Source organism: Zalophus californianus, chromosome 1, assembly GCF_009762305.2.
Source record: "Zalophus californianus isolate mZalCal1 chromosome 1, mZalCal1.pri.v2, whole genome shotgun sequence".
Classification (NCBI taxonomy): domain Eukaryota; kingdom Metazoa; phylum Chordata; class Mammalia; order Carnivora; family Otariidae; genus Zalophus; species Zalophus californianus.
Window position 1 is genome coordinate 7,716,249 of NC_045595.1, and position 27,594 is coordinate 7,743,842.

The 27,594-nt window shown below is 52.3% G+C and overlaps 1 protein-coding gene across 4 annotated transcripts in view; it reads left to right on the forward strand.

Annotated features, from left to right (window-relative positions):
• The window catches only part of PDE4A (phosphodiesterase 4A), a 38,667-nt gene extending 18,823 nt beyond the window's left edge, over positions 1-19,844 (forward strand). For 3 of the 4 annotated variants that reach the window (XM_035724909.1, XM_035724898.1, XM_035724902.1), the window contains 14 exons: positions 4,454-4,645; positions 5,468-5,504; positions 5,640-5,710; positions 6,051-6,100; positions 6,271-6,383; positions 9,934-10,027; positions 11,474-11,697; positions 12,867-12,965; positions 13,066-13,230; positions 13,459-13,558; positions 13,719-13,873; positions 14,089-14,211; positions 14,650-14,832; positions 17,231-19,844. In XM_035724909.1, coding sequence (XP_035580802.1) covers positions 4,454-4,645; positions 5,468-5,504; positions 5,640-5,710; positions 6,051-6,100; positions 6,271-6,383; positions 9,934-10,027; positions 11,474-11,697; positions 12,867-12,965; positions 13,066-13,230; positions 13,459-13,558; positions 13,719-13,873; positions 14,089-14,211; positions 14,650-14,832; positions 17,231-17,920 — 2,296 coding nt within the window. In that variant the 3' untranslated portion in view covers positions 17,921-19,844. Of the gene's footprint in view, positions 1-4,453; positions 4,646-5,467; positions 5,505-5,639; positions 5,711-6,050; positions 6,101-6,270; positions 6,384-7,987; positions 8,408-9,933; positions 10,028-11,473; positions 11,698-12,866; positions 12,966-13,065; positions 13,231-13,458; positions 13,559-13,718; positions 13,874-14,088; positions 14,212-14,649; positions 14,833-17,230 lie in introns of those variants that run through there. The other variant, XM_035724907.1, reaches the window with a different exon arrangement.
• Positions 19,845-27,594: the final 7,750 nt, after the last annotated feature.

Genomic DNA, 27,594 nt, shown 5'->3' on the forward strand with positions numbered 1-27,594 from the left:
CCAGATGGAAGAGATGCAGAGAGCAAGGTATAAGGGAAGGGGCATGGAGCTTCATGCCCTCTCCAGGTGCACCACCCTCCCAGTCCCTCAAGGTGCTCAGCAACCCAGATACTCTCAGGGATGTTGATGGAGGCTTCATTTTGTTGGTACAGCTGATTAAATCATTGGCTATTCCATTGGTGGTTCACTCAGCCTCCTAATCCTTTCCCTTCCGGTCCAGGGAGGGGGACTGAAAGCTCCAACCTTCTAACCACATGGTTGGTTCCCCCTTAAGGCTCTCCAGGTGTCCCCAGCAGATAGTCATCTCTTAGCATACAAAGACACTTTTCACTGCAGAGATTCCTAGGGTTTTTGGAGCTGTGTGACAGGAAACCAGGGCAGAGACCAAATATATATTTCTTATTATTTCACAGTAGTTCAAAAAAAATTTTTTTTTTTTTTTTTTTTTTTTTTTAAGTAGGCTCCACAGGAGTGCCTGGATGGCTCAGTTGGTTCAGCGTCTGCCTTCGGCTTGGGTCATGATCCCAGGGTCCTGGGATCAAGCCCCGCATCGGGCTCCTTGTCCCTCTCCCTCTGCCTGCCACTCCCCCTGCTTGTGCGCTCACGCTCTCTCTCTCTTTCCCTCTGGCAAATCAGTCAATCAGTCAGTCAATCAAAATATTTAAGTAGGCTCCACGCCCAGCGCTGGGCCCAACTTGGGGCCTAACTCACAACCCAGAGATCAAGACCTGAGCTGAAATCAAGAGTCAGAGACAACCGACTAAGCCACCCAGGCGCCGCCTCCCCCCAATTTTTTTTTATTGCTGGATAGTATTCCATGGTATGGATCTGCCACAAATTATCCATTCACCGGTTGATGCACGTTTGGTTTGGTTGTTTCCAGTATTTCGTGATTATGAGCAGAACTTCTATAAACATTTGTCTGCAGGTTTTTGAATGAACATATGTAGTTGACCATTGAATAACATGGGCTTGAACTGTGTGGGTCCACTTATGCAGACTTTTCTTTTTTTTTAATTTTTTAAAAAATTTTATTTATTAATTTGAGACACAGAGATAGAGAGAGAGAGAGAGAGAAAGCATGAGCAGGGAGAGAGGCAGAGGGAGAAGCAGGCTCCTCGCTGAGCCAGGAGCCCGATGTGGGGCTTGATCCCAGGACCCTGGGATCATGACCTGAGCCAAAGGCAGACGCTTAACCATCTGAGCCACCCAGGCGCCCCTATGATTTTCTTAATAACATTTTCTTTTCTCTATTTTATTGTAAGAATATAGTATATAATACATGCACAAAATACATGTTAATCAACTGTTTCTGTTATTGGTAAGGTTTCTGGTCAACAGTAGGCTGTTAGTAGTCAAGTTTTGGGGGAGCCAAAAGTTATATGTGGATTTTCAACTTCGCAGGGGGTAGCACCCCTAACCCACTTGTTCAAAGGTCTACCGTATTTTCACTTATCTTGGGTATAAACATAGGAGTGGATTTTGGATCACCAAGTACGTGTAAGGTTCATTGCTTAAGAAATTGACTAGATGCCTTCCAGAGTGGCTGAACCACTTATTGTTCCCTCCAGCAACGGATGAGGAGGGTTCCAGTTGCTCCAAATCCTTGTCACCACTTGCCATTATCGTCAGTTCTTGATTCTTGTTTGTTTGAACCATCCTAGTAGGTGTGAATGGATAGTTCCTGGTGTTAATTTACATTTCCCTAGGGAGTATGGTGTTTCCTATGCTTATTTGCCATCTGTATATCTTCTTGGGAGATCTGTCCAGACTTTTGCGCATTTTTAAATTGAATTCCTTGTCTTCTTTTTATCGAGTTTGGAGACTTCGTTATATAGCCTGGATACAGGTCCTTTGTCATATATTTTCTCCTAGTATGTAACTTGTCTTTTTATTCTTTTGACAGTGTCTTTTGCAGAGCACAAGTTTTCAGAGTTTTTAAGAAGTTTTTTGACATTTGTTTTTTAAAAGAAGTTTGAATTTTTGGTTGTTTAAAATTTCTGATTTCTGGGGCGCCTGGGTGGTCCAGTCAATTAAGCCTCTGATTCTTGATCTCAGCTCAGGGCTTGATCTTGGGGTCATGAGTTCAAGCCCAGGGTTGGGCTCCACACTGGGCATGGAGCCTACTTAAAAAAATAATTAAAAAAAAATGAAATTTCTGATTTCTTTCCTAAAATTGGAATAGCTGGTTGCTCAGGGCCCCCAGCACCACCCTGTCTTTGGTGTCAGCTGCCTGGCCCCTGGGAACATTTGCTTTAATGGTGGGAATGTGCTCGAATGGGACTTGAGAGGTAGAGGGTGACAGTTGAGGAGTTACAAGATTTGGGTGTGAATTCTGACCTCACCATGCTTTTGCTGGGTGACCCAGAGCTAATCATTATCCTCTCTGACCTCAGTTTCTTCATCGGTAAAATGGAATCAGCAAAGTCCCTCCCTGTACCCCTACCCCAGAAAAAAAGGTTAATATATGGATGCTGGTTTCGCTGTCCTACTCTAGGAGATTTCAAACTTATTATTTAGCAGAGGGACCATTCAAATAAAATCTTACACTGATTCTCAATAGGTAGGACTGGAAAGGGGAGGGTTCCATTTCCTTCCCCTGCCCCCTTGCACCCACCAGAGCATAGCCTGAAGTCAGCTGACCAGTCTAACCCCCTCACTTTAACAACAGGGTAACAGCCCAGAGAGGGCAGTGGCCTTCCCAAGGCCACACAGTATGCTGCAAGCATACAACTCCCCACACTCATCCTCAGTTCTCCATATCAACTGCCTTGCTGAGTCCACACCCCAGTGGCATGTATGGGGCTGATTGACTCACAATTGCCAGTGTTTCCTGAGCTCCATGCTAGGCACCATCCTGAGCATTTTACCTGTGGTCACACTGGTCACCTGGATGACCTGAGGGAGGTGGTGCTTGTCCCCATTTTGTGGATGAGGAAACTGAAATTCAGCCATTTCCCCCCAAGCCACACCTCTGGGAATTGGCAGGGCCAGCATCTCCCTGCCTCGTCCTGAGGATCTGTTTTGCCAGTGCCACCAGGTTTGGGTCCCACCTTCCTCCCCTCTCTCTGTGACTGTATCTCCCCTCTAGCCACACGAGCTTCCTTGCTAGTCCTCAAACAAAAACCAAATCCTGCTCCAGGGCTTTTGCACTTGCTGATCCCGTCCCCCAGCCCCTCCCCGCCAAGTGTTTTCTCCTACCTCCTAACCCGTGGCCTGCTCCTTCTCATCTTTCAGGGCCTGCTCACATGTCCCCTCCTCAAAGAGGCCTGGCTCAGCTACAGCAGCTCAAGTCACCTCTCCAGTAACTTTCAGTCACCCACCTGGTTTTTAATTCTGTGCATAGCACAATCCAGTTCCTCTATTCATTCGTTAACATTTTATGATTTATTCAGTAAACATTTATTGGGTGTCCTCTGTGTGCCCGGCCAACTTCCTGGCTCAAGGGATAGAGCAATGAACAAAGCAGACAAAAATCCTTGCTCTGCAAAGCTTAGTTCTAGAAAGGAAGGCAAATAGTAAAGAAGTCAAATATAGAATATGTCAGGTAAGTAGTATTTCTTTTTTTTAAGGAAGGGAAATATAATATTAGGGCAGAGATTCAGATCTTAGATTTAGATGTGTTGGTCAGGTGAGGCCTCCTGAGAAGACAGGGTTTGAGCTGAGGCCTGGAGGAGGTAAAGGAGGAGCCATTGGAGATCCGGGGAGGGGAAACAGCCTGGGCAAAGGCCCTGAGGCAGGAATGTATCTGGAATGTTTAGGAAACAGCAAGGAGGCCATTGTAGCTGGAGTAGAGTGAGTGAGGGGTAGACTGGGAGGTCATTCGGCAGGGTCTTGTGGGCCACGGTGGGGACTTTGGCTTTTGCTCTGGGTGAGCTGGGAGCCACAGAAGGGTCTGAGCAGAAGAAGGATGTGACCTGACACAGGTGTTCACAGGCTCCCTCTGGCCACAATGGAGGGGAACAGACTGAGGGGCAAAGACAGGAGGCAGGGGCCAGGGCAGAGACAAACGCACTGGTCCAGGCAAGCAATGAGACAGGGCTGACCAAGGAGGGGGTGAGAAGTGGACAGATTCTGAATAGCCTTGGGCATCGAGGAAAGAGTAGAGCCAAGAAGGCCCCCACACTTTTGGGGTGTGCACTGCAGCTAGGCTAACCTGTTTATAGTCCAGCCCTCCCCATGCCATGTCCGTGAGGGACAGATAGTGGTCTGTCTCGGTCACTGCTGTGTCCCCAGCACCTCTACAGAGCCTGGCTCACAAATGCGCTCAATAGTTGTTTGAGCCCTGGAACTCCCCGTCTCCCGTCTTTTTCGGGATATGTGTCTCTCTTTAATGTTTTCTATCTGACCCCCCCCGCCTCTACCAGAATTTCCTTGGTACCCTTATTCCTCGTGACTTCCCCAATGCCATCTCAGCACCCCCTGACCCCTCTTGTCGCCCATCCCCTTACAGCTTCGAGGCAGAGAATGGGCCCACGCCATCTCCTGGCCGCAGCCCCCTGGACTCGCAGGCGAGCCCGGGCCTCGTGCTGCATGCTGGGGCCGCTGCCAGCCAGCGCCGGGAGTCCTTCCTGTACCGTTCAGACAGCGACTACGACATGTCCCCCAAAACTATGTCCCGGAACTCGTCGGTCACCAGCGAGGCGTGAGCACCCCCTTCTCACCCTCCAGGCCTGCTCCCAACATAAGCTGCCCTTGCCAGCAGGGAGTGGGGACACTGCCCAAGCCCTGGGCCACCTCTCCCGTCCAGGGAAAAGTAAACAGCCCCCTTGCCCACAGCAAGGGCCCAGTCCCACCCACCCAGCCTGCCGAAGCCCACTCATACACATGGGCAGCTGGGGCCTGGCCCCCCTCAGCCTGTCCCTCTAACAAGGAGGGAAGTCCACTTGAGCCCCTCCCTGCTGCCACATCTTCCCACAGACTGTCCACCTTGGCTGAGCCCCCTCTTCCTTCCCCCCTTCCAGGCTTCCCTAAGCCAGCGCCCCTTATCACGACCACCTGTTGAGGTGTGAGCGCCCCCGGGCCTGCTCAGCCCCCTCCCCTCTCCCTGGATCCTCCAGCCCTGGCCCTACCCAACCAGGTACCCACCTCAGGCCCCCCAACTCCTTCCTGCTCCCCACCCCCTCCTACCCACGGTGCACACCAAGCCCAGCCTTGGCAGTGTATTTGTGGCCATCCCCTGTGTCTCTGCACACCCCCTCCCTGCCCACTCACGTGAACTCCTCTCTCTGACCACCGTTTCCTTTAGGACCAGCCCCCGCGGGGTGTCTACCCTTGGGAGGTAGTAAGTGCCTTCTCCCCTCCCCTGTTGGAGCCTCCCCTCCCAGCCCGCCAACCTCCCCAGGCCCAACCCCCACAGAGTGTCCGCTCTAGAGCGTTGCTTCTCTAGCACCCTAGCCCTTCTCCACCCAGGCCCGTGGGTGTCCCACTGTGAGGACGCCTGACCTGCCCCTGTCCTTGATTGCAGGCATGCTGAGGACCTCATTGTGACACCTTTTGCCCAGGTAAGACTCCTCCCCTAAGGAGAGAAGGGGCTTCAACCCTCCCCCCACACGGGGGGGGGGGGGGGGGGGATAAGGGCCTAGCCCCAGCTGCCCCTCTGAGTGGCTCCCTCCCCTCACTGCTGCTCCCTGTCCCAGGTGCTGGCCAGTCTCAGGAGTGTTCGCAGCAACTTCTCACTCCTGACCAATGTGCCCATTCCCAGCAACAAGTAAGTCAAAGCCGGGCCCCAGCGCTCATGATCACAAGGCTAAGCACACCTGGGTTCAACTCTTAGTTCCACTGTGTGACCTCAGGCAGGAACTTGACCTCTCCAAGCTTCTGTTCAGGCAACAGCTGTCCCTACCTCTGATCAGCCCTGTCACTTCCTTGAGCCCGTTTCCTCATCTGTAAAATGGGTCCTTATGGGGCTCTGTGAGAAGCTGCAGGCAGGCTGAGCACATGGGACACATTGAGCACTCAGAAAAAGGAAAATCGGCATTATTCATGGAGAGGGGGAGGCAGGAATCTGGGAGCGCACAGGCTGATGCTGGAGCCCCATTTCTTTGCAGACGGTCCCCGTTGGGCGGCCCAACCCCTGTCTGCAAGGCCACGCTGTCAGGTAACAAAGCCCAGGGGGGTGGGAAAGCGCCCCTCTTGCTGCTGGGGGGAGGTCCCCTCACTCGGGGTGGCTGTCTTAACTGTCCTTTCCCAGCACCCCTCTCACCTGATGGACCCCCATCATCATGGGCTGGGGCCTCTGGGTCACCACCTGTGCTACCCCTTCTCTAGAAGAGACATGTCAGCAATTGGCCCGGGAGACATTGGAGGAGCTGGACTGGTGTCTCGAACAGCTGGAGACCATGCAGACCTACCGCTCCGTGAGCGAGATGGCTTCTCACAAGGTGAGCAGGCCTGGAGCCAGCAGGGCGGGACCAGCCCCTGGGCGGGGCCTGAGGATGGGGGGCCAACCGCTGGGTGGGACCTGTAGGCGGGGCCATCCTTGGGGGCGGGGCTGGTTTCTGGATAGGGCCAATGAGGTGGGGCCATTCCCTGCGCCTGTGGGGTGGAGCTAACTGCTGGGTGGGGTCTGGGGTGGGGCTAACTATGGGGCGGGGCCAATCTGTGGATGGGGCCTGTGAGGTGGGAGTCCATCCCTAGGCAGAGCGGACCCCATAGGCTGCCTGTTGCTGTGGATTCTGACTTCTCCCAGGGGTGGGGGAGCCTGGTGTGTGTGGATGTGTATGGGTGTGGGTGTCTGTACATCTGTATGTAGGCAACTGTCTCTCTTAAGGGGGGTTGTTCTATGCTAGAGTCTACAAGTGTATATGTGATTGTGGGTCTCTGTGGCTGTCAATTTGTTGGCTACACATTTGCAGCACAAGGTGAGGTGGGAGGGGATGTTTTAAGAGGGCACATCAGGAAGTCAAGAGGAGTGGTGTGCAGATGTGTACCTATGGAGGATGTTTGTGTGTGCACAGGCAATTATACTGGGTTGTAAGTGTGTGGGCCTGTGCCAGAGGGGTATGTATGTTTACAAGTGTGAGTTGGTCTGGGAATGAATCTGAGTGTGTATCTCCATGTGTTTGTGACTCTGCGTGTGTGTGTGCTTGCAGGGCTGCAGGGGAGGGTGCAAGGCTTCCATGTACAGCTGTGCAGATTGTGTACTGCACAACTCCAGAGGGCACCATTCAGAAAGCAGGCAATATGAATGATGTTTTCTGGAGTTGTGCAGCTTGGTGGTAGCCTTCGTGGGAGGATGCCTATCAGGAAATGAATATGCAGGTGGAGGTGTCTGTGTTGGGGGGGTGCCTACACCTGTGGGTGGAGGTTTGTCTGGGAACATTCGAGTCTGAGGGTGATTGTGTCTCTGAGGGTGTATTGAGCATCTGAGAATGTGACTGTCTCTAAATGTAGGTCTTCGGGTGTGTTTCTGCAATGGTGTGTGTGTGTGTATTTGTGGGTGTGAGTGTGAGCATTCCCTTGTGGATTTTTCAGGGTTTGTGCCCAAGGCCACAGGGGTATTTGTGTCTGTTTGAAAGTGTGTCTGTGGGTGTGTTGAGTGTGTGTTAAGTGTGCCAGTAAATCTGGGTGTTTGTCCCTAGGTGTGTGTCTCCGTGTCTGGGTGCGAGTCTGTGTTCTTGGAAGGGGTGTGTCTGAAAGCGTTTACATCCTGTATGCCCAACCGACTACCTGTAAATGTGTTGGACACCAGAGTTGTGACTCTGTGGTGTGTGTTTGCGTTGTGGGTTGGTGTGAAAGGTGTGTCTCAGAGTGTTTGTGTGTCTGTGAATGTGTAGAGTGTCTGGGTGTGTGTCTTTGTCTCTGGGTATGTCCACGGAGGGGACGTGTCCTCTCAAGGGTGTTTGTGCCTCCCTGCCTATCCCTGGCAGCCCCACCTGGATCTTGGCTTAGGCCCGTGGGCTCGGATGCCCCTTTAACGCCCCCCCCACCCCCGGCACCACCTGACGTTGCATGCAGCCTGCCAGTGCTGCAGTGAGCACGCACACGCACGCACACAGGCGCGCACACGGAGCCCAGAGCCTCCGAGCCCACCTCCCGGGACCCTCGCCCTGCCCCCTCATGGGCAGGGGTCCCAGGCCACCTCCAGCCGCTGCTGCGGGGGGGCCCATCAGGGCCAGGGGCTGGCAGACCATGTAACCAGGGCTGCTGTCGGGAGCGCGGAGGGGAGGGGAGCCCCCAGCCCTGCTGGGCCGGCCCAGGCCCCTCCGCGGCTCCCCCTTGCACTGCCCACTGCCCAGAACCCCTCCCCCCCACACACACCCACAGTGGCTGTTAGCCCCGGGACTCCCCAAGCCCAGCCTCTCTGTGCGGCAGCCCTGAGCGGGGCTAAGATTCCAAGATGCCCTTGGTGGATTTCTTCTGTGAGACCTGCTCCAAGCCGTGGCTGGTGGGCTGGTGGGACCAGGTAGGGGAACTTGGGGTGGAGGATGGGCAGGAGACTCGGCCCTGGCCCTCCCACCTTGGATCCTCCAGCCCCTGGTCTGGGCTGGTGTGTGCAGCTGTGCACGTGTGTGGCCTGGACATGAAACCTTGTGACTGTCTGTCTCTGTGTGTGGCCCAGGGCTGGGCGGGGAGAGTGGGTGGCTGGGGATGTGGGTCTCTTGCTGGGTGTGACTGTCAGCACTCGCCTGTGTGTGTGTCTGCAGTGGTGTGGGGCTGTCTGACCATATGCTTATTTGCCTGGGTCATGATGTGGCCCTCTCTGAGATCATATGGCTCTGTTTGTGGTGGTGTGTGTTGGGACATGTTTGTGAGCCCAGAGCTGTGTGATTTTTCTGGGGCATGTGACCCCAAGTGTCAGTGACCGCCTTATTGTGTATGCCCCTTGATTTGTGTGTCTATGGCTGTGTAGAACTGTGTGAGATGGTAGTCTGTGACTCTGTGTGGTTGTGTGACTTTGTGGGTCCATCTTGTGTGTGTATGTGTACCTTTCTGTGCAACTGGGGTCTCTGGCAGCACTGGGAGGAGTAAGTGCCCCATCCTGGTGTGGGCTACATGAGCTCACCCTTCCTGTCAGGTGTCCTCCTGCCTCTCTGGACAGAGTCTGCTCCTGGTTTGGGGGTGCTTTGGTGGAGCTTGGGGGCGGGGAACCAATGCCCTTTCTCCTCCATGCACAATGTCACAGCAGACGCTTCTGTGAAGTGGCATGGGGGGACCAGGAGGGACCGCCAGGCCTGGTTCTGTGTATACTCCATTCATCTGTGCATCTGTCCACCCCGCTGAGGTTGGGAGAGAGGGGGCTATGATGGGAACCCCCCTCCCCTGGGTGACCGAACAAGGTTTCCTCAGCTCACTATTCTCCCCTGCCCCTGACAAACCTTCTCTTCACCCAGAACTTGCATTCTCTCCTGCAAAGGAGAGACTGTATTCTCTCCTTCCAAACTGCGTTTGGAGCTGGGGGCCAGGACGCCTTGGGAGTGGGGTCCATATCTGGGAAGACTTGGGCCAGGGTAGCTCTGGGAAGGCAAGGGTTAAGGGGCCTGCAGCCTGCCCCCTTTTCCCCCAGCTCAGCAGCTGGTTGGAGGGGGAGTTGCTAAGGAGACTCCCATCACCATGGCGACAGGATTCTCCTGACACCCCATTGGCTCACTGTTAGGAAGGAGCCCCTCCCTTCCACAGGTGCCCCTCTGGCTCCTCCTTTTGGGCCGGAGGAGGAGGAGGAAGTCTGGGGAGGGGTGCCCCCCTTCCTCAAGAAGGGAGGGGTATGCTGAGTCCTAACTTCCCAGCCTGGGGCCTCCATCCAGACCTGGGAGGAGAGGAAGGGCTGACCCCTCCCCTCTAGCAGCTTGCTGAGGGCTCTGTTGGCTGAGCAGAGAAGTAGGAGGGACTCGTGGGGTCTTCAGAAGTTTCTTGGGAGGGGCTGACCTCCCCCACCCTCTGATGCCCGGTCTCCCCATCATTCCTTCCTTCTTGCTTCTTCCTTCACCTTAGTTCAAGAGGATGTTAAACCGTGAACTCACACACCTGTCAGAGATGAGCAGGTCAGGAAACCAGGTCTCTGAGTACATCTCTACCACATTCCTGGGTGAGTGAAGGGCAGCACTTTGTGGGGAGGCTGCACGCCTGGACTGGTGGGGGCTGCCCCAGACCGCAGGTCCTATTGCTGACATTTGCCCAAGGGACCCTGACTCCTAATTCCCCAAAGATCCAGGTTACCATGCTCAAGAGTTCCCATACTCTCAATGCCCCCAAACTCAGAGGGATGTCGACTTTATAGAACGTCCACATTAAAAAATCTCTCCAAACAGAAGAGCCCCTCCAAACTCAGTGGAACCACAATGGAACTCTCAAACTCAAGACCCCAAGAAACCCACAGACTCAAATAGAATTCTTAAACTTTAAATGCCTCCAGGCTGAAAGACCTCCTCGAATTCAGAAGAATGTCCAAACTCGGATTCCCCCCCACAACTTCAGGAGATCCTGCAAACCCAAGAGAGGTGCTCACCCTCAGTAGGGTTCTCAAACTTAAAAGAACCGCTGTCCTTAAGAGCCCAGAAGAGACCCCCAAACTTTAAAAAACCCTCCAAGCTGAAAAGTCTCCCAAATTCAGTAGAATCATCCAACTTGCTATGACCCTCAAATTCAGTAGACTCCTCCAAATTTTCCATACCCAATACAGTTATACAGAATACCTCAAATTCATTAGAACCCTCAAGCTCCCTGGGGACCTCCAACTCGTCCTAATCTCTGAACCCAAGAGCCCAAGCTGAGGATAATTTCACCCTCTCAATTTATCACCAAAAGTTTCCAAATTCTGGAGAATGGCCCTGCACCAATCTCGAGAGAAGTGTTCAGAGTTTCAAACACTCCCGCCAGTGGGGGTGTGGCCATGCAGAGTTCTGAGATTCAGCCAATGGGAGCACGGCATGCAAATAACCCCTATTAGGCCCTGTTATTGACCGGCAGGGCCCCAGGTCACAATGGGTGGCCCGGGCTCGGCTCTGGAAGCCCTTGAAAGCTCAGGAAGAGGGCTCCTGGGGCTGGCCCCCGAGCGGCTGGTGTTAAAGGGGTGGGCTGGTGGGAGGGTTCATGGAGCCAGAGACCACCCTTCCCTCCCGCCTCCCAGTGCTCTCCACCCCCACCATCACTCTTAGTCACCATGGAGGTGTCTCCCTTGCCCGAGAAGTTTCCCTGCCTATACAGGGCAGGCAGCGGCTCTCTCTAGCATCCCCATCCTGCTTCCTGACTTCCCATTCCACCCCCTTGCCAAACCTGGAGATCAGACTGGGGCTACCCCATAGCTCCGGGCCAGCCCCAGGGTCCCCACTCCAGCCCACCACTTCCCAGAAGAATTCCTACCTTCTTTCTGGTTTCCAGCCTATAATTAACCAACAGCATGACACCCTGAAGTGGTCTGCCCTCCTGAGTGAGCCTTCCCAGGGCCCGGTGGGGAGCAGGGGAGGGGGACTGAGGGCCAGATGAGGGCATCTCTGTGAGGTGCTAATACTTGTCTCTCCTCCATCTTCTGCAGACAAGCAGAATGAAGTGGAGATTCCATCACCCACAATGAAGGATCGAGAAAAACAGTCAGCCCCACGGCAGAGACCCTCCCAGCAGCCCCCACCCCCTGGGCCGCAATTCCAGCCCATGTCTCAGATCACAGGGGTGAAGAAGCTGATGCACAGCAGCAGCCTGAATGATGCCAGCATCCCCCGCTTTGGGGTGAAGACTGACCAAGAGGAGCTCCTGGCCCAAGTGAGTGGCGGCTCTGGAGGGGCTGGACTAGAGAGGGATGGGCAACTCCTGGGGCCCAGACAGGGACTGGGCATTGAGTCAGTCTGAAATGAGGATTCAGGTATCCTGGGGTTATGAGACTCTCTGGAGAGAGGGAGTAAAGGAAGCAGAATAGGAAGGAGCTAAGCCAGGAGGTGGCATCAGCTTGCGTCTGGCCTCAGCCTGACCCATCGTGGAGCTCTTGAGTGTGAACACCACCACAGAGTTGAGCCCACCTTGAGGCAAGAGTGCTGGACTTTTGTACCCCTGCGTCAGTCATTGTCTATGAGCTGCCCCCAGAGTGGACAGCATTACCTCCTCTGTGTAGCTCCCGTAGGGGCAAGAGCAGTTTTCTGGAGAACAGAGCGGCATGAGTCTTGGTAGGCAGCAGCCCCAGCAGGTGGGGGATGGATGCACCTGTCAGTGAAGGGGGTCTGGTCAGAACCCCCATAGCATCCACTACCGGCCAGACCTGGGTTCAGCCCCTGGCTCTTCCGTGACACCTAAAGCAAAGGGGCTCCCACATGGGTTTGTACGGCGGATGCGGGGCATGTTTGTTGGCTTACTCAATGGCTATTTATTGTAACTTGCAAGCCAGCACTAGGCTGTGCCACCTTCAGTCACCCAGCATTTATTGAGCACCTACCGTGTGCTGGCACTGTTCGGGGTTCTGGAGAGACATGGAAAACTAGTCCCTGTTCCTTTTCCCCTGGCACTGATGAGCAGTTTAGCTCAGAAGTTAAACTGTGCTTTAGGGTCAGTCTAGCCGAGTTAACATTTCGGCTTGGCCACTCGTGAGATACAGGGTCTTGGGGAAGTCTCATCACTCCTCTGGTCTTTGGTTCTCAAACCAACCAAATGAGATCAAGCACTTAGTGTGATGCTTGGCAGATAATAATCACTCAGTACACAGTCGCTGTGGTTGCCCTGTTATCTTCCGGCTGGTAGGACATGGATGGTAAATTCCATGCTGCCGAGCATGCCACCCCCTGGGTGAGCAATAACAGTGCTACTTTCAGACCAGAGCTCTGATCTGCTAGGAAAGAGTCAGGAGGGGTGAAGATCAACCAAGAGGAACTTCTGACCCAAATGGGTAGGGGCCTGGCCCTGGTTCTTGTGGGCTCCTGACCTCTGGCCTCCAACTCCGCCAGGAACTGGAGAACCTGAACAAGTGGGGTCTGAACATCTTTTGCGTGTCAGAATACGCCGGAGGCCGTTCCCTCAGCTGCATCATGTACACGATATTTCAGGTAGGGTGGGCAGAGTGGGGCAGGGTGCGAGGGAGGGGGGCACCGTGGAGAGCAGAGAGCCTGCAGGAGTCACTGCCCCCTCCTCATACCTTACCCTCAGGAGCGGGACCTGCTAAAGAAGTTCCGCATCCCAGTGGACACCATGGTGACTTATATGCTGACCCTGGAGGACCACTACCACCCCGATGTGGCCTACCACAACAGCCTGCACGCGGCTGATGTGCTGCAGTCCACGCATGTGCTGTTGGCCACACCTGCGCTCGATGTGAGCCTGGCCCCCGCGTCTCTCACTGCCCACCTCCCGTCTCCCGTTTGTTTCTCCGGCCTTGGGTCTCTGACCTGCGTCCCTCTCTGATCCTGTTCCTCTTTCTGATCCTTATCTCTCTCTCCTGAACCCCCTTTTTTGTGACACCCCCATCTCTGTCTTATCCTGTCTCTCAGAACCCCCATCTTTCTAATCCATCTCTCCCCATTCCCCACTCTCTGCCTCTAGGCTGTGTTCACGGACCTGGAGATTCTTGCCGCCCTCTTCGCGGCTGCCATTCATGACGTGGACCACCCGGGGGTCTCCAACCAGTTCCTCATCAACACCAGTGAGTGGCCCCCCGTGGGGGCGGGGCCTGCCGGGTTGGAGGCGGGGCCTGCCGGGTTGGAGTTGGGGCCTGCCGGGTTGGAGGCGGGGCCTGCTGGGTTGGGGGCGGGCCCGGATGGCTCCTGCGCTCCCCTGACCACCTGCCTGGGCCTGGGCCGCAGATTCGGAGCTGGCGCTCATGTACAACGACGAGTCGGTGCTGGAGAACCACCACCTGGCCGTGGGCTTCAAGCTGCTGCAGGAAGACAACTGCGACATCTTCCAGAACCTCAGCAAGCGCCAGCGGCAGAGCCTGCGCAAGATGGTCATCGACATGGTGGGCGGGGCCGGGGCGGGGACCGGACTGGAAAGGTCTCCTCTGAGGCTTGGGGAGCGGCAGGGTCTGAGTCCAGGACTGGAAGCCCCGGGAGAGGCGTCCCTTGTGGGGGCTGGGGACAGGTTGTGCTGAGCGAAAACTATAGAGGCGCAGGTCGGGTCGGTACAACCCAGAACAGGGCTTCAGCGGCCCCTGTGATGCCCCCTCACCCACAGGTGCTGGCCACGGACATGTCCAAACACATGACCCTCCTGGCAGACCTGAAGACCATGGTGGAGACCAAGAAAGTGACCAGCTCGGGGGTCCTCCTGCTGGACAACTACTCCGACCGCATCCAGGTGCCCCTTCGCCCACCATATAGGGAGACTAGAGCCTCTCTCTTCTTCTCCCCCCTTTGGGTCTGGGTGGCTCCCCTCCCTCAGCCTCCAGCCTCCAGCTCCCATGTTGCCCATCTTCCTGTCTCTTTTCTCTCTCCCTCCCATCTCTCCATCCCAACCCCCATCTTCTACCATCCCTCCTCATTTCCTCTTCCCTTCCATCAACCCCTTCCTGTCCCCTCCGCCTCCCCCAACACTGCCTTCTCTCCTCTCCCACACCCATCTCTTTCTTTTCTCTCCCCCTCCCTTGCTCTCCCCTCTCCTCCTCATTTCCCCTCCCTTTCTCCATATCCTCACCACGCCTTCTTCTCACTCTCCCTGTAAAGGGGGAGGTAAGGAAGCATGAGGTCCCACACTGGGACACAGGCATGGCCTCTGAAGGTCCCCCACCTCACGCAGGTCCTTCGGAACATGGTGCACTGTGCAGACCTCAGCAACCCCACCAAACCACTGGGGCTGTACCGCCAATGGACGGACCGCATCATGGCTGAGTTCTTCCAGCAGGGCGACCGGGAGCGGGAGCGGGGCATGGAGATCAGCCCCATGTGCGACAAGCACACAGCCTCGGTGGAGAAGTCTCAGGTACAGGGCTTTTTTTTTAAAGATTTATTTATTTACTTGAAAGAGAGAGAATGAGAGAGAGAGAGAGCATACTGAGATGGGGGGAGGGTCAGAGGGAGAAGCAGACTCCCCGCTGAGCAGGGAGCCCGATGCGGGACTCGATCCCGGGACTCCAGGATCATGACCTGAGCCGAAGGCAGTCGCTTAACCAACTGAGCCACCCAGGCGCCCTCAGGTACAGTTTTGTGGCCCCTGTGGAAGGCAGCAGGGTGGCCCTCCCCATCCCATGCTGGCCTGGAGCTCCGAGGGGCCCAGACGCTCCTGAGCTGCCCCTCCACAAAGCCAAGTTAGTCTGTGCTTTTTTCCCTTTTCTATCTTGATGGGAAATTTGCAACATTTTCTCTCCTACAGAACAACCAAGCTGGGCCTCTGGACTCCCCATTTGTAGACCTGAGTCAAACAAGTTCTAACTCATTTGTAGCCACCAAGTAGCATTGATAATAATACTTACCTGGCTCTTAGTTAGAGACCTTACGTCGATACAGCCTCTCAATTTCCCTGTAACCTGGCCACTGATCTTGTCCTTGATTCTTGGTGGATTTTTTCTTCTTAAGATTACTTATTTATTTATTTATTTGAGGGAGCAGGAGTGAGAGGGTGGGGGGACGGCCAGAGGCAGAGGGAGAAGCAGGCTCCCCGCTGAGCAGGGGGCTAGTGGCAAGGGCTCCATCCCAGGACCCTGGGATTATGACCGGGACCCAAGGCAGATGCTTATCCTTGATTTTTGGTGAATTTTGAAATGAGATGCAATGACTCGTCATTGTGTGCTTACTTAACTTGACAAGAAGTACAGAAACACAGTCTTGTTTGTAAAGTGGGAACGTGAAAGATTCTCACCCTACCCATTTCCAGTCTCCTCCCTGGTGAGACCCATTTTTCCCAGTTCACTGTGCATGCCTTTCCAGACCAGAGTTACCCAGCGTTGGCCCTGTTGACTTTTGGGGCCTGATCATTCTCTGTCGCAGGGGCTGTCCTGCGCTTTGGAGGATGTAGAGCAGCATCCCTGGCCTACACCCTCCCCTTCCAGTTAGAACCACCAAAAATATTTCTGGACCCTTCCAAATGTCCCCTGAACATGCAGATCACCCCCATCCTACCAATGCCTGGGAAAACCAGTTTCATACATTTTATTATAGTTATGTTTACAGGCAAGTTAGTGGTTCATGGGTTTTGCTTTTTTAAAACATATGAATTTTATCAATATATACCTATTTTTATACAGCTTGCTTTTTTTTCCCCAAACAATGCCTTGGAGATCTGTCCAAGTTATTACACGTAGATTTAGTGCATCCCTTTTGACTGTTGTATAGTATTCTCACAGATTTAGTTAGCTAATGGTTCCTGGGGAAACTAGCTAATGGTTTTTCTCCTGTGGCTGGACATTTAGGTATTGAGGAGTTATAAATTCGCAGTGACTCAAACTGTGTGTGTTCCCTCTTATGTAAAAAAGCCTAGAGGAAGAATAGCACTCCCTTTGGCTCCATGAAATGGTCAGGCACCTAGGAGATTTCTATCATCAGAAGCTTGGGGCCTCTGTCCCCAGAGATGCCTCTCGTGGTCACGGATGCTGTGGAAGCTCTAGCCATTCTGGCTACAAAGAAGGGAGGAAAGGTCTCTGCCAGTTGAGGCAGCACCCCTACTCCCGACTCCCACCCCAGCTCCAATCTTCCATCTACCTGTGGTCACACGGCCACCCTCTCTTTGCAAAGGCAGCTGGGAAATGTAGTTTTCAGCTGTGTAGGGGAAGCATTGGCTCCACCAAGAAAAATCAAGATTCTGTTAATAAGGAGGGAAGAGGGACGCCTGGGTGGCTCAGTCAGTTAAATGTCTGCCTTCAACTCAAGTCGTGATCCCAGGGTCCTGGGATCGAGTCCCACATCGGGCTCCGTACTCAGCGGGGAGCCTGCTTCTCCCTCTGCCTGCCGCTTCCCCTGCTTGTGCTCTCTCTTGCTCTCTCACTCTGAAAAATAAAATATTTTTTAAAAAACTTAAAAAAAATAAGGAGGAGAGAAGATAACATCAAAGTGGGTTAGGCAATACCCTGCCATGGAGTTATTTCTAGTTTTTCTTTTTTGCAAAAAAAAAAAAAAGTCATTATTAATATCTGTGGTGTACCACAGTTTTTAAAAACTAATTCCCAACTGACAGATATATGGAGGTTTCCAGTATTTGTTGGCATCTCATACGTAAAGATTTTTTTTTTCTTACCCATGCAAGTTTTTCCAGGGTGGATCTGGAGAAGCAAGATTACAAGGTTAACTGCTATCAGCCTCTTTTAAATTCTGCTAGATCGCACAGCATGGCAGGATGAGCTGCACCAGCGGGCCACCAGTTTATACCTTTCTCCCTTCTCTCCTAGGTGGGTTTCATCGACTATATTGTACACCCGCTGTGGGAGACGTGGGCTGACCTGGTCCACCCAGATGCCCAGGAGATCCTGGACACGTTGGAAGACAACCGGGACTGGTACTACAGCGCCATCCGGCAGAGCCCTTCACCACCGCCTGAGGAGGACCCCAGAGGGCCAGGCCACCCACCCCCACCGGATAAGTTCCAGTTTGAGCTGACGCTGGAGGAAGAAGAGGAGGAGGAGCTGTCTACTTCCCCAGGTGCATTTGAAGTGCAGGACTTGTCCCTGGCTCAGGATCCATCCCCGGCTGAGGAACTATGGGAGGTGGATGGCCAGGCTATGGCCACAGAGGTGAAGGTAAAGGAACCGCGCTTCGCACAGCAAGGCGACTCCGCAGATAGTGTGGCTGCGGGCAAGGACGAGTCCGTGTCCCCAGATGCATCCATGGAGGCTGGGGGCCGCAGCAGACCCCTGGCCCTGTCTGCTGAGAGTCCCCCTCTGCCTGCCTTGAGGACCCCACCCCCTCCAGAGGAAGCCCCGGGCCTCCTGGGCCTCCCCTCCATGGCGGCCGAGGTGGGGGCCCAAAAAGAGCATCAGGCTGCCAAGAGGGCGTGCAGTGCCTGCACAGGAACATCTGGCGAGGACCCCCCCCAACTCCCAGCTCCTGGTGGGTGGGGGTCAGCTGGAGGTCCTACCTGAGCCCCGGCCCCTCCACCCTGTTGCTCTCCCTGCCTCCCTCCACCACCATCTCCCCCCGACCACCTCCTCCACTGCCTCAAAGACTCTTGGGCCTCCTGAGAAAAAAGAAAACAGAAAAGTGGGTTTTTTTCTCTTTTCTTTTTTTCCTCTTTCCCCCCACCCCCACCCACGGGGCCTCTTTTTGGAGGTGGGGGCTGGGGAACAAGGGGCGGAGGTCCCAGAAGGGATTTTATTTTTGGAATTTTAATTGTTACATTTTTAGAAAAAGAAAAAAAAAAAAAAAAACCAGGATAAAACACAGCCACTGTAGACGCTCCTTTTCCGGACTAAACCCCTTGTGTCCCTCCCCGGCTGCCTCCCCCGTCCCAGGTCCCAGGCTCAGTCTTCCGGCCTCCTAGGGCTCCCCGCCTGGGCCCAAGCAGGCATCGCGCCTCCCTCCCTCCAGGCTTTTCCTCTGAATTTTGGAGGGTCTCTGGAACCTAACCAGGAATAGCCATTCTGGGCGGGGGCTCTGGGGGGCTGTCACCAGGGGAGGCCCCAACTCCAGCCCCTCTCTGGCTCACTGCCCACCACCCCCACCCCCAGAAGTCTTCCGCCTCATTTTGCACAAACCTGGCAATACTAACTTGGGGGACAGGGACGGGGACAGGGGAGCTGTGCACTTTCAGATGTAGCAGAGGGGAGGTGTTGGAGGGACATTCACACCACTAACCTGGGGTCTGAGCTTCGAGGAGGGCCTGATCCCCCCTCCGCTTGCCATCCCCTTGCCCTTTCACTTTGGGTTCTGTTTGAATTTTCTCCATTTAGGGGGGAGATGGCTCTGAACCATACCCCTCCTTCCAGCTGCTTCTCCTCTTGTTTCTGCCTTAATGATCCCCATGGCCCTAGGAGAGGGGTTTGCAGTGGCTCCCACCTACACCTTGGGTCGGGTGGGACCAGGCCCAGAGCCCCCATCCTGGGCACCTCCCCCCCCCCAGCATCCTCCTGACCCCCTTCATGACCCTTTGCCCTAGGAGGAAGCAATAACAGTGTACACCCACACCCCCTTTCTGGGCAGCCCTTTCCCACCCTGGCATCAACCAAAGTCATTTCTCCTTTGCCCCCACTTGGCCACGCCTCCCCTTCGCCCCTTAGCTATTCCTGGAGCAATACGACAGACAGATGCAAGGCCCTTTTTCTCCAAGCCATGGGGGACTGTTTGGAAGGAAAGACCCCCCCCCCCTTCTCCCTCCTTTATGCCCTTCGGCCCAGTTCTGCAGCTGGGCAAGGCAGGGCCTCTCTCTCATCCCCCCACCCCCAATTCTGAGCACACGGTACTGTAGCCCCCAGCTGCCCGCAGCCTTCCATCTGTCTGTCCATCCCTGTGGGGACTACCGCCCACTCCCACCCCCATGATGCTGTACAGGGTTCATTTTTGTAGCGACATTAGTTTCTGTCCCAGCCAGTGACTGGAGTGGGACTTCTTTTTGGTTTTCTTTCTTTTCTTTCTCTCTCTCTCTCTCTCTCTCTTTTGTACATATTGTATGGTTGGTTTGTAAATTATTCTACAGAGGCAAAAAGGGAAAATAAACTTGCCCTTCCCCAGTAGACCCAGTCAGGGGAAGGAGGGGTGGGGTCTCCCAGAGAGAGAGTCCCCATTCCCACTGTATTATACAAACTGTACCATAGACCCCGAAAGGGTGGATTCCGCGCTGCCGCTTGATGGGAAGTCGTGTCATTGTAAGGGGCGAGGGCTTCCCCTTACCCAGGTGTGACTGGTGAGTTGGAACCCCACCCCCAATCAGGGCTCCTCTCCCGGGGGGGGGGGCACAGGACCCCCCTGAGCTGCTCTTGTGTTGTCCATTTCGACGATCAATCAGTCGGTCCGTTGATCGATAATCAATCCTTCGATCTTGTCTCCAATTAAATCAAGGCTTTCACTGATCTTCCTGGCTTATGTGACTTCCTTTCCCACCCTGTTCTTGGGAGGTCCACCTCTCCTGCACTGTCTGCCTGGGGTGGGGTAAGGGGAAAGGGAGGCTCTGTCCCTATGCCTCCCCAAGCAGATAGAACCTGAAGGGGGGCAGCAATGTGGCAGGACGCAGCCCCCCCCCCCCCCCGCCCCGCCCCAGGGCCTGGACCGGGCACCTGCTCAAGGACTCCAGGTTGTAAAGTGGAGGTTCGGACTGGTCTTTGGAGGCCAGCAGACCCAGGTAAACCCCACTTCTCTTAGCATCTCTGACAGACCTCTTGGGTACTTCTGGAATCTCAGAGTCATTCCTGGAAACCTCGAGGGGGCCTGTTTGATAATACCTCCACCATCTGGCTGCCAGGCTATGATAAAAGGTCTCTGGTCAAATTCTGCCAGGCAGACGTTAAACTTGATAAACAGGCACAAGGGCATTTATTTACCCCTATAAGTTATATGAATTCCCAGGATCCTAGCCATTTTGGTGTTGCAACCTTCATGTTGCATTAAAAGAAAACGAAAAAACAAACCTGAACCTGAATATCTATATCTTTTTTTTTTTTTTAAGATTTTAAGTAATTTCTACACCCAGCGTGGAACTCGAACTCACGGCCCTATCAAGAGTAGCACGCTCTGTTGACTGAGCCAGACAGATGCCCCCAAATCTGAATCATATCTTAAAGGCAGGGCTCTGTGTTGCTTTGAGCCTGTAGCCTTATGGTCGGTATCAGGCGACCTAAACCGTCCAAATTCACACAAGACTGGCTTGGGATTGAAGCTGTTTCGTTAACGTGTTCGAGGTTGGGGAGGGAACGACTCAGATATTTTAACCAATCCACATATTTGAATACTGTTAATTCCACTCAAGGGATCCCATTTTCTCCACCTTTATCAGGGTAATTAACAAACCCTTGATTTCACCAATGTTTCTGACATTCATTATGCTAAGGAGGAAAACTTCCCAAGTGGATAAAGATATGGATAACAGAAGTGTTTGTGATTTGAGCTTTCGGTTTAGAATACTGGCTGCCTCTTGCGTGCAATAAATTGAGATACACACACACTCAGTGCTTAAGTGGTTGTTAGACAGTGAGATCAATAGATGTATATATTCACAACATGTGTGTTTTGAAATAAAATGAGGGCAGCTTCCTTGGATCTAAGCAAAGGTTGACCTGCCTACTCCGCTCTATTCATGTCCTTATCAGTAGTTTAGATCCCAGCTCCCTCTGTGTGACCTTGGGCCTTTTCTCTCTGACCTTCAGTTGTCTCATCTATAAAATGAGGATAACAAAAATCCCAGTCAGTCTAGGGCAGGACTGACCAGTGAAACCTTCTACAATGATGGTAATGCTCTGTCTGTGCTTATCCAACATGGTAGCCGCTAGCCACACGTGGCTGTTAAGCATTTGAGATGTGATGAGTGCCACTGAGGAGCTGGAGTTTTTCTTTTCCTTTCCATTAAGTAGCTACATGCAACCAGTGGTTACCATCTGAGACTATACAGTTCTGGAACTTGAGAGGGTGAATGTATAGGATTTAGCGTGTACAAAGGTTTGCCTGTTTCACTGTGGTTTTGAAGATTTACAGTATGTAGATATCCTGGCCCAGAAGAGTGGGGGCTAGCCTGGACCCAGAGAAGGGGAAAAAAAAAGCTGGAAAACTAGGTAGAAGTTTCCAGGGAATCTGAACTTTGTGCAAGAAGTAAAGAGGAGACACAGACGTTTTCCCAAGGGTGTTTCAAAGGGAGGCAGAGTCGGGGAAAGGGTGTCGGGCTGAGGGTCAGGAGGCGACAGCACCAACCCCAGGCTGCAGGGGAAGGCTGATGAGCCTTCTTGCTCTGGACCTCAGTTTCCCCAAGTGTAGGCCTGATGTCCCAGATGCCTCCTCTGTTGGGACACTGTGACAATCTGAGAATGTGGATCAAAGGGCAGAGGTGGGCATGTGACCATCAGCTGGCTCTTTAAAATCCTCATGATGGGGAGTTCATCTTTCCTCAGGCAAAGGTGACCAAGGGCAATGGGACACAGCAGCAGGGCCTTGTAATCTGAATAGGACAGGGAGACCTGGGGAAGGGGTGGAGGTGGTTCACACTGAAACTGACATCAGCCACTTGCAAACAAGCTATGTGGTCTGGGACAAAAGGCCCTGGCTCTTCCAGCCTTTGGAGGGCTGTGCCCTGTGCTAAACTCATTAGGTGGATTATCTTATTGGCTCTCCAGCAGTCCTTGAGATATATACCATTATAGGAAACGGGGGCCAGGTTCTAACCCTGTCGAGAAAAGGCAGAGACCTCACTTCACCTACTGTCTGTCCCACAATGATATAGCTACTAGATAACTACCTGATACTTTCATTATTATTGCTCCCCCCTTTTTTTAGCCCTACACCCAAAATGGGGCTTGAACTCAAGACCCCAAGAACAAGTGTCACATGCTCCACCAACTGAGCCAGCCAGGTGCCCCTAAAATATATATATATATATATATTTTAAAGATTTTATTTATTTATTGTCAGAGAGAGAGAGCAGCAGCCAGAGGGAGAAGCAGGCACCCCGCTGAGCAAGGAGCCCGATGTGGGGCTCGACCCTAGGACCCTGGGATCATGACCTGAGCCGAAGGCAGATGCTTAACCAACTGAGCCACCCAGGCGTCCCTATATATATATATATTTTTTAATCAACTGGCAAATAACGAAGAGATGGACCATCCTTGGGTAGGCAAAGAACTTTGATAGCTTGTTAGTGTTGGTGGAAGTTGGCACATACAGCTTTCCAAGAGTGGTCTGACAATAGTTATCAAAAATATAACTGTATGGGGGTGCCTAGGTGGCTCAGTCAGTTTGGTGTCTGCCTTTAACACTCCCTGCTCAGTGAGGAGCCTGCTTCTCCCTCTCCCTCTGCCTTTCTCTCTGCTCATGCTCTCTCTCTATCTATCTCTGTGTCTCAAATGAATAAATAAAATCTTTTAAAAAGTTAAAAAATATGTAACTGCATACATTTTGACCCACCCATTGCAGTTTTTTTAAACTCTTATTTTTTTATTTTTTTAAAGATTTTATTTATTTATTTGACAGAGACACAGTGAGAGAGGGAACACACAAGCAGGGGTAGCAGGAGGGGGAGAAGCAGGCTTCCCGCGGAGCAGGGAGCCCGACGTGGGGCTCGATACCAGGACCCTGGGATCACGACCCGAGCCGAAGGCAGACGCCTAACGACTGAGCCACCCAGGCGCCCCACCCATTGCAGTTTTTAAATATTTATCCTAAAGAAACAGTTGGATAAAAACCTAAAGATGAAGGCACAAAATGCCCATTCTAGTATTGGTCAGAATAGTGAAGACCTATGAAAAATGGGGGCGCCTGGGTGGCTCAGTCGTCAAGCCTCTGACTTCGGCTCAGGTCGTGTTCCCAGGGTCCTGGAATCGAGCCCCGCATCGGGCTCCCCGCTCCGCGGGAAGCCTGCTTCCCCCTTAAGCTCCCCTGCTTGTGTTCCCTCTCTCACTGTGTCTCTAACTGTCAAATAAATAAATAAAATCTTTAAAAAATTAAAAAAGAACTATGAAAAATGCCCAACATTAGGGACGCATGGGTGTGGGTGGCGCCGTCGGTTGAACGGCTGCCTTCCGCTGGGGTCACGATCCCGGAGAGTCTGCTTCTCCCTCTCCCTCTGCGCCTCCCGCTGCTCGTGCTCTCGCGCTCTCTCAAATAATAAATTAAAAAAAAAATTTTTTTAATATTAACAATGTCTCCAGTGGTAGGATTAAGAGAGATCTGTATTTCCTGGTCTGTAGTCTTTGATATTTTCTGACCTTTAGCGGTGAGCAGGTATTAATTTTATAATCAAGGGCAAAGTTATTTTATAATCAGGGTAAAAAAATACGCGGTATTTGTTATCTGGGAGGCACAAAAGCATGGTAGATAAGCACACAGACTCTGGATTCAACTTGCCTGGATTCTAGCTCCCACGTCTCCAGTTAATGACTGGGTTCGTGGGAGCAGGTTATTTACTTGTTCTGTGCCTCAGTTTCCCTCGCTGTAAAATGCAAATAATAGCTGCCCAGGTTACTATGTGCCAGACGCTGTTTGTTTTACGTAAATTATTGCACTGAATTCTCACAACAGCCTTATAAAGTAGGTTCTACTATAAATGGGTCACGGCGGGGAAGAAGGCGAGACTGGCACCTCCAGCCCCTAAGCGCCTCCCAGAGCGGAGCTAGGGAATTACAGCGGGTTCAGAAATGTACGCACGCGCAGACCGAGTGGAAGGCGTGGCGAGGACACGCGGGAGATTTCCCCCTGCGCTACGATTGGCTGTCGTGGTTGTCATTAGCCGAGAAGGCCGCCAATGAGGGGCGCGGCCGCTTCGCCTTGGGAACCCGAGGGCTGAGGGAGCTGAGGCTGTCCGGCTGCTGCTGGTGCGCGAACCTCAAGGCGGGTGAGGGGAACTGGCGTCACTCCCTGAGAGTGACCCCAGCGTCGTTCCCCCTCGTTAAGAGGACCCCAGCGTCAACCTCCTTTCCTGAGAGTTCCCTGGCGTCATTGCTCCCTTTTTTCCTGAGACACCAACCCTTTTTCCCAAGAGGGACCCCTGAGATGTTCCCTCTTCCTGAGGAGGACCCCGGCGTCCTCTGTCCTTCTAGAGGTGAACCCTAGCCTTGTCCCTTCTTCCTGAGAGGGATGCCAGAGCCATTCATACTTCCTTGGGTGGACCCCGGCTTCATCAGCCTTTCCTGAGGGGACCCGGGTGTCAGTGTGTGTGTGTGGGGGGGACACCAGCTGACACAGGAACTCACCGTGTCACCTGAGAAATTGTTTAAGGAACTGGGGCTGTTTCTCCTAAAATGGGAGCCGTGCGAAAGATCTAAAGCTGCCTTAAAATATCTTTCGAGTGCTTCGCACGGTCCCTGACATGGTCAGCAGGTCCTTATTGAGTGATTGGGTAGGTGTAGGACTGAGCCCTGGAAGAGGGATTACTTTGGTCCATGAAGTCCCAAAAGATCTGATGGTAAGAGTTGGAGGGAGGTCGAAAGGGCGTCCCAGTGCTGAACTGAAATCCTAAAAGGCTGAGCACAGAGCTGGCAAAATCCGCAGCCTGGAAGACCTGGCCAGTTGCATTCAGTCCTGCAAAGATGCATCGTCCGTCCACTGTGATCACGAATTGTCTCGTCCACATTCAAATACGTGTGAGGTTCCTGTTGTATGTGTCAAATGGTGAACAAGACAGAAGAATAGAAGAATAATTCTGAATACGAGGCCCACAAATACAGTGCTCATGACTTCTGCAAGTGGCGCCACTTCTTCCTCATTGTTCATTAAGAAACCATCGGTCTGTCTCCCGCCTGGTTGGCTACAAGTGCAGGAGGGCAGAAACTGTCTGCTCCTAGCTGTCACTGCCCAGTGCCTGGGACATAGTAGGCACGGAAGTATTTGTTGTCCATGCCCCACCGCTTCACTTGGTGAATCCTTAGTGGAACGGAGAGATGACAGGGAGGGTGAAGTATGAGTAAGGGGAAGACACGCAGTAGAGAAGAAAGAGATGCACCTGCCGTAGCTGAGATTTAAACACCAGCTCCTTGGCTAACGCAATTCATCTCTCCTGACCCTGAAGCTAAGAGCAAGTGAAGGCGAAGAGGCAGCTGAAGTCAGCAGCACGGTTTAAAATTTCCCACCAAAGTGGTCTAGAGCAGCTGATTTGATCCGGGCAGATCTTGGGATATGTAGTCTGAAAAATGTTCCTGAGTGCCCTGTTTAACATGTGGCCTAAGAAAATCAAAGCTATGACCCTGAGGTGTGGACGTGGTGCTGGGGCTCATGGAAGGGAGAGCTCTTTAAATAGGGGGAAGCTTCCTGATGCATCTGCAGTTGTGTTTCATTTACTATAAATATAATTTACCCAGAAGTTTTGAAGAATGCTAATTAAAAAAAAAAAATAGGAACAAGCCAAGGTCAGGTAATTTTGCACCCTGGGCTCCTCCAATCTTGTTCCTTTCCTAGCTTTCCTTCTCTGGCAACAGTTCCTCTTTTTGCCTAGAAGCCCACAAGAGGGTGCTGTGTCCCTTTTAGACCACACCTCCTGTATCAGCCCAGAGTTAGGCGGAGCTACAAAATCATCGCAAAGTAAGGCAGATGGGTTGGTGGAAGCTCTGATTTTTCACAGGTTACGAGAGTCAGTGAGGAATTTTAAGTAGCACACGTAAAGTGGTCTGAGGTCACTAAATGTTCTACCATTATCTTGCTAACCTTAACAACCTTGATAATCCCAATTAATGTTAGCCCATCAGGTTTCCAGCCTCATTCCTATCAGTAATACTACATTTATTGTATCTTACTTGTATTTTACTGCGTGCCAGGAGCTGGGGTAGTTATTATCCCCATTTTACAGATGAGGAAAGCCAGGCACAGAGAGGATTTGCACCAAGTTTGAGTGCCAGATATGGGTCTCAAGCCTAGTCTGTTGATTCCAGTGTATTCTCCCCCCCCCTTAAGTTCTATCTTCCACAAAATTTAGTTCCACTAACATTTATATTTTTTAAAACCAGAATGCACACTCAAGGGAGAAGATATTCATTGAATCGACAGCATGTTGTATTGCACAAAGCAAGGGACTCTAGCGTCCAGAACTACAGTGCCCTTCACAGAGCTAAAGGTTACCTTAGACACTGTCCACTTGCTTGAGAGTGGGAAGTTATTTGCTTACCATCACTATGAATCCATCCTCTTTCACCTCATCTTTGATAATCTTTCTAAAGCTTTTTTTTTTAATATTGGATATTTTATTTCTTCCTTTTTTAAAAGTCTTTTTATTTATTTATTTGAGAGAGCGAGAATGAGAGAGAGAGAGAGAGCACATGACATGAGAGGGGGAAGGGTCAGAGGGAGAAGCAGACTCCCCGCTGAGCAGGGAGCCCGACGCGGGACTCGATCCCGGGACTCCAGGATCATGACCTGAGCCGAAGGCAGTCGCCCAACTGACTGAGCCACCCAGGTGCCCCTTTGATAATCTTTCTATACTGAAACTTTCCCTCGGCTTATAAACATGCTCTGTTTTCTGAATCTCAAAAACAAACCCCCAAACCCTCCCTGAATTCTTTGTTCCTCTCTAGCTTTCAGCCAGTCTTTTTCTGCCTCTTCTCATCCAAATGCCTCAGAAGAGATATTCTCTTCCTCAGTTTCCTTCACTGATTCAGTGTTGTCTTCTCAGCAACAGTACCTGGTCCAAGGAGGCACTCCATAAACATTTACTGAAGGGATCTGTTGCTTTACCCTCACAAGTCTCCTGAAATGGTTCTAAGATTACTTTCCAGTCACCAAATCCGTGGGCATTTGAAGGGATCTTTCTGAAGCTCTTTGCACTTCATAGCATTGTTCCTTAAAATTTTTGTGCTCGACTTTTTCCTCCACTTATAACTCTGTGACACTATTCTTAGTTTTCCTCATGCTTTTCTGCTGCTGTTGTTTGTTGGGGCTTCTCTTCCATTTATTCCTTAAGTGTTTCTCAGAATGTGCTTTTAACCCACTGTTCTTGTTCTATACCAGTATGTCTTGCAGTGTGGTCCCTGGACAAGCAGCATCAGCATCAACTGGGAATGTTAGAAATGCAGTTTCTTGAGACCCACCTATTGAATGAGAGACTTCTGGAAAATTCAACACCCATTTATAATTAAAAAAATAATAACATGTAGCAAACTAGGTATAGAGTATGAACTTGAAAAAAGTTCCAGCAAAA